At 34.1% G+C, this 4,982-nt stretch overlaps 1 protein-coding gene across 1 annotated transcript; it reads left to right on the top strand.

The window, feature by feature from the left end:
* Positions 1-2,949: 2,949 nt before the first annotated feature.
* LOC102499880 (olfactory receptor 13C8) lies at positions 2,950-3,906 on the top strand. Its single transcript, XM_006150614.1, has one exon. It carries the CDS (start codon positions 2,950-2,952, stop codon positions 3,904-3,906), a length of 957 nt encoding a protein of 318 aa, XP_006150676.1.
* Positions 3,907-4,982: the final 1,076 nt, after the last annotated feature.

The following is a 4,982-nucleotide window of genomic DNA, read 5'->3' on the forward strand; positions in this document are numbered from 1 at the left end:
TTTTTCTCTTCTTTACTAAAAATTATATTGATTTTTTAAAAAAGCTATTTCCACTATTTTCTTTTCTAATGATTTGAACCAGACTTCCAAGTCTATATTTTGTAGTAGCTGGAGAGTGGGTCTCTTTAGTTCAGATTATAAGAAGAATGTATGAACTGTGTTCATTGACTGTTAGCTAATAGATAGTTGACATAGATTTAGATATATCTGTTTAGGAAGTTACCCTCTACTTATGAACTTCAGAATTATGAATTACACTGCACCAAAAACGTTTTCTATGTCTCTTGAAACAATACTTTTATATTCAGCCTATTCATACCATGATTTACTGGTGATGTACAGCAAATGTTTGAGCCAGGATAATGCTTACTTTACACAAAAATAGTCCCTATTTTCTTGTGTTTGATGAATAAAAACATTTAAAAATATAACTGGCATAGAGTAATCAATCCATAAATTGCTATTTTATTTTTATTAATAAAATGACTGAAAATGCAGACTATTAATATTACTTTTTACTTATTACATTGGTGGTTTTCTATGCCCCATAGAACTCTTAAGAACTTAGTTGACGGAGGAAGAGTGAAAAACAACTGAAGGAATAGTGTCTTCTACTCTCTGGCAATCCAAAGTTAACTCCCAACAGAGAAACTCTCCTTTCCTGAGTTTCATGATACTGTATAAATTATATTTGCCAGAATATCACTGGTTTAGTAAACATATGTTTTCAATGAAAGCATTATTAGTACAGTTGATCCTTAAGTGATAAATTCTAGCATGATCTGAAAATAAACAACTTAGGTGGAGGCTACAATGTATATCTTTTTACTCATAATCAAATTATAAATACTTTCAATTCATGTAAGTTAAATAAAATCAAACATTTAATTGATAACACACTTTCTTGTCATATCGAAGAGGATGCTAGAGGAATATAAAGATTCCTCTTTTTCTTAATGAGGCTCTTCTCAAAAAGGTTATAGGCAGATATACAGCCATTACTAGCCCACCAGCACACTAGACTGAGCTTTGGAAAAGATACTCGACCACATGGGTCCACAATTAAGGAACCTAGGCACTTTTTTTGCCTTCATGGACACTGTCTTCCACAAAAAAATTATTAAAAATTTATTTTACTTCCTCATTGGTATAATGAGGAAGAACATATAAATATTATCTATTGAAACTTGAAGGTTCTATTTTTTCCTTAGATTTGAAAAGAAATGAAAGCATTTCCTTTGTTTTTTTCACAATATGGCTGGCTTACTGTGCCTAATAGAGAAGTCAACCCTGCAGTCGTGGCTCAAAATTTCAAATACATATAAGATGATGAGACCAATTTGTATAATATATTAATTATGGGGACCAGCAGGTGGCATGGTGGTTAAGGTGCTGGACACTCCCACATGGTTTGAGTCCTGGACCTGGTGGCTTTCTCTCTCTCTCTCTGTCTCTCTCTCTCTCTCTCATCAAATTAAAATAAATGAATCAATAAATAAAATTTAAAAACATAATTTACAAAACATTCATTTTATAATATATTAATTAAGTTATAGTCACCTCCAGTCACAAGAGATAAAAAAGTAAGGGGAGTACTCTTAAGTGGAGAGACATGATTCAAATCCATTAGGTCACTTTTGGCTGAATTCCATAACTGAAAGAGGTCCTAAGTTTTAGAATATTTTAATTTACTTAAAAAGAAACTAAATGTACAGATTTTTATATCATATTTCCTGATTTTAAAGTGTTACTCTCTAATTAAAATTTTAAAACAGTTCAGTTACTCCCTAACAAAGCAAATTCATTTGCTGAATGCAGGTCATTGATTTGCAATCAATGGTTTAAGTAGCAGAACTTGTAATAGCAGTAAAAGAATTTGGCATCCAAAGGTACTATAATTCAATGTGTCTTCTTTATCTCTGAAAGTATCAGGTTAGGATTCCTGCTCTAAATGGCCTGGACTTTCGGCAAGAAATTTTCCTCACACTTATTTGTTGTATCCAAATACAAATTGCATGATGCAAAATATGATTTTTTCCCTAATAATGCAATGGTTTTATTTTTCTTAATCAATTACCTATTTAATTATTCATTTATTAGATATAATTTTCATTTTTTAAATTTATTTTCATACACTAAACCAGTGTCTATCATACAGATTATAAAATGAATTTTCCCAGCATGAATACACTTTATTTTAGTCCAGCCAAAGATATCATTATGAATTAAGTAATGATGATAACCTGTATAGGTTATCATCAACAAATGATTTTCCATTTTTGGGTCTCCTAATGCTTTGCTTTTTTACCTTTGATTCCCTTACTCTCAGTCTCCCCCACTTTTCACTGGCCTCCCCCTGTGTCTCTAGTATCTGCAATTTTTCTCAGTGCTTTTAAATATTCTAGTCATTCAGTTTCTACCAGGTAGTATGAACATTTGGTATCTATTAAGGGGAGGGGGGTCATATAATGTCTATCTTTTATGGTCTGGCTTGCTTCCCTTAGCAGTAAGTCTTCCATGTTCATCTACCTTCTAACAAATACCAGGGTCTTGTTTTTTTATGGTTGAGTAGTATTCCATAGCGTATATTTTACACACTTTTTCAATTCATTCATCTGTTCATGGATATATGGGATGGTTCCACATCTTAGCAATTGTGAATAATGCTCCAATAAACATGAATGTGCAAGTACTTGTCCAATTGAGTGTACTCTTATCCTGTGAGTAGATACCAGGAGTGGAACTGGAGGATCATATAGTAGTTCTATTTTTAGGTCTCTGAGGAACCTTCCTATGGTCTCTACAATGACTATACTAATTAACATTCCTGCCAGCAGTGTAGGAAAGTTCCCTTTTCACCACATTATAAGAAGCAGCTTTCACATACCTTGTATTAACAGATCTGTTTTATCATATATAGAGTTCAGTTGGAGAAAGAGTATACATAATATGGAAAGGACCAACGATTCCGTGTTGACAGAATTTGTTCTGGTGGGGCTTTCAGCCCATCCAAAGCTCCAGACCATTTTCTTTGTGCTAATTTTGTGGATGTACCTGATGATCCTGTTTGGAAATGGAGTCCTTATCTCAGTAATCATCTACGACTCTCGCCTGCACACCCCTATGTATTTCTTCCTCTGCAATCTGTCTTTCCTGGACATTTGTTACACAAGCTCATCTGTCCCACTAGCACTCGACAACTTTCTCACTGTAAGGAAAAGGGTTTCCTTCTCTGGGTGCATGGCACAAATGTTTCTCTCCTTTGCCACAGGGGTGACAGAGTGCGTGCTTCTTGGCATGATGGCCCTTGACCGCTATGTGGCCATCTGCTACCCACTGAGATACCCTGTCATCATGAGCAAGGGTGCCTACGTGTCCATGGCCACTGTATCATGGCTCACTGGGCTCGTTGACTCCATTATACAGACATCTCTTGCACTGCAATTACCATTCTGTGCTAATAATGTCATTAATCATTTTGTCTGTGAAATTCTGGCTATCCTGAAACTAGCCTGTGCAGATATTTCCATCAATGTGATCAGCATGACAGGATCAAATCTGGTTGTTCTAGTTATTCCACTGCTTGTCATTTCTATCTCTTACATGTTTATTGTTGCTACCATTCTGAAGATCCCTTCCACTGAAGGAAAACGCAAGGCCTTTTCCACCTGCTCAGCCCACCTGACAGTGGTGATTATATTCTATGGAACCACTTTCTTCATGTATGCTAAGCCCAAGTCTAAAACATCTGATGGCAAAGACAATCAAGACATCATTGACGCACTTATCTCCATCTTTTATGGAGGCATGACTCCCCTACTCAATCCACTCATCTACAGTCTGCGGAACAAGGATGTAAAAGCTGCCGTCAAATACCTGCTAGATAGGAAAAAACTCTTCTCTTAGAATATAAATTCTGATTGTCACTATGTGACTCAACATTCAAAGGTCAGACACAAAGTTCAGAAGGAATAAATTAATGACAAATTTTCCATCAGAATTCAAAACATATGATAGAAATATTTTGACTGCTTGTTACTAATACGTTTCTGTTCTAACTATGGAAATGAAATGTGCTTCTGATTTTAAAATACACTGGTAAGGAAAAGCAAAGTGTTGAAAATCTCTTAGGAAGCCCAAGCAAGGGTGTTTGAACCAGCACTTTGTACTCTACAGTAAGTACATTATCAATTGCTGTGAATATTAAATTAAATATTAATCATTTTCTAATACATTGCAACATGTGGAATAGCAGTAACCCTTCACCTTTCAAGTCACTTCCACTTATACCCAGAAAAAGTGGATTTAAGTGCTCTTTGGAGGAAATCATCTTCAGCTTAGTCATACAAGATTCCCACAAAAAACCTGAATTACAATAAAAGACTACTAAACACATACTGAAGCAAACTCCTATTAGCAACAACCCATGCCTACAACAATAAAAATCAATGTAAATGGGCTAAAATTATGATTTAATAGAAACATTGTTCTATACATAACTTTTTATTTTAAACAGATAATAAATTTATATTTTATTTAAATTGGTCTCTTTTTAAGAGAATATTAATGTATAATAAAATTACAATTGAAATAAAAGATGGAAAAAGTAAAGAATAAATAAAAAAAAAGATGGAAAAAGTATACTAAGGAAATAATAACCAAAAGGGATATTACTATACTCATATATGAGAACATGAACCTCACCACAAAAGCACTATAATAAGTAAAAGATGTAGTGGCATTTTAAACAGTCTATTTAACCAAGGTGATGGTAATTCTTTTGTTTTTAAAGAATTATTTTATTTAACTTTATTTATTTATTTTAATTGGATCATAAAGGGAGAAAGAGAGATATCAAGCCTCCAGGTCTGGTAATAGAACTGTCAGCCATGTGGGAATCGAGCTCCCTTAGCCCCCATGGCACCTGCTGGTCCCATGACCTTCCTTTCCCTTATGTTTGAAAATTTTATTTTTACTCTGTG

Source organism: Tupaia chinensis, unplaced genomic scaffold (genome assembly GCF_000334495.1).
Source record: "Tupaia chinensis unplaced genomic scaffold, TupChi_1.0 Scaffold000291_1, whole genome shotgun sequence".
In the NCBI taxonomy this organism is placed as follows: Eukaryota; Metazoa; Chordata; class Mammalia; order Scandentia; family Tupaiidae; genus Tupaia; species Tupaia belangeri.

What these genes read in the sequence shown, in the direction of transcription:
- LOC102499880 (XM_006150614.1), top strand. Translation starts at nt 2,950, where the DNA reads ATGGAAAGGACCAACGATTCCGTGTTGACAGAATTTGTTCTGGTGGGG.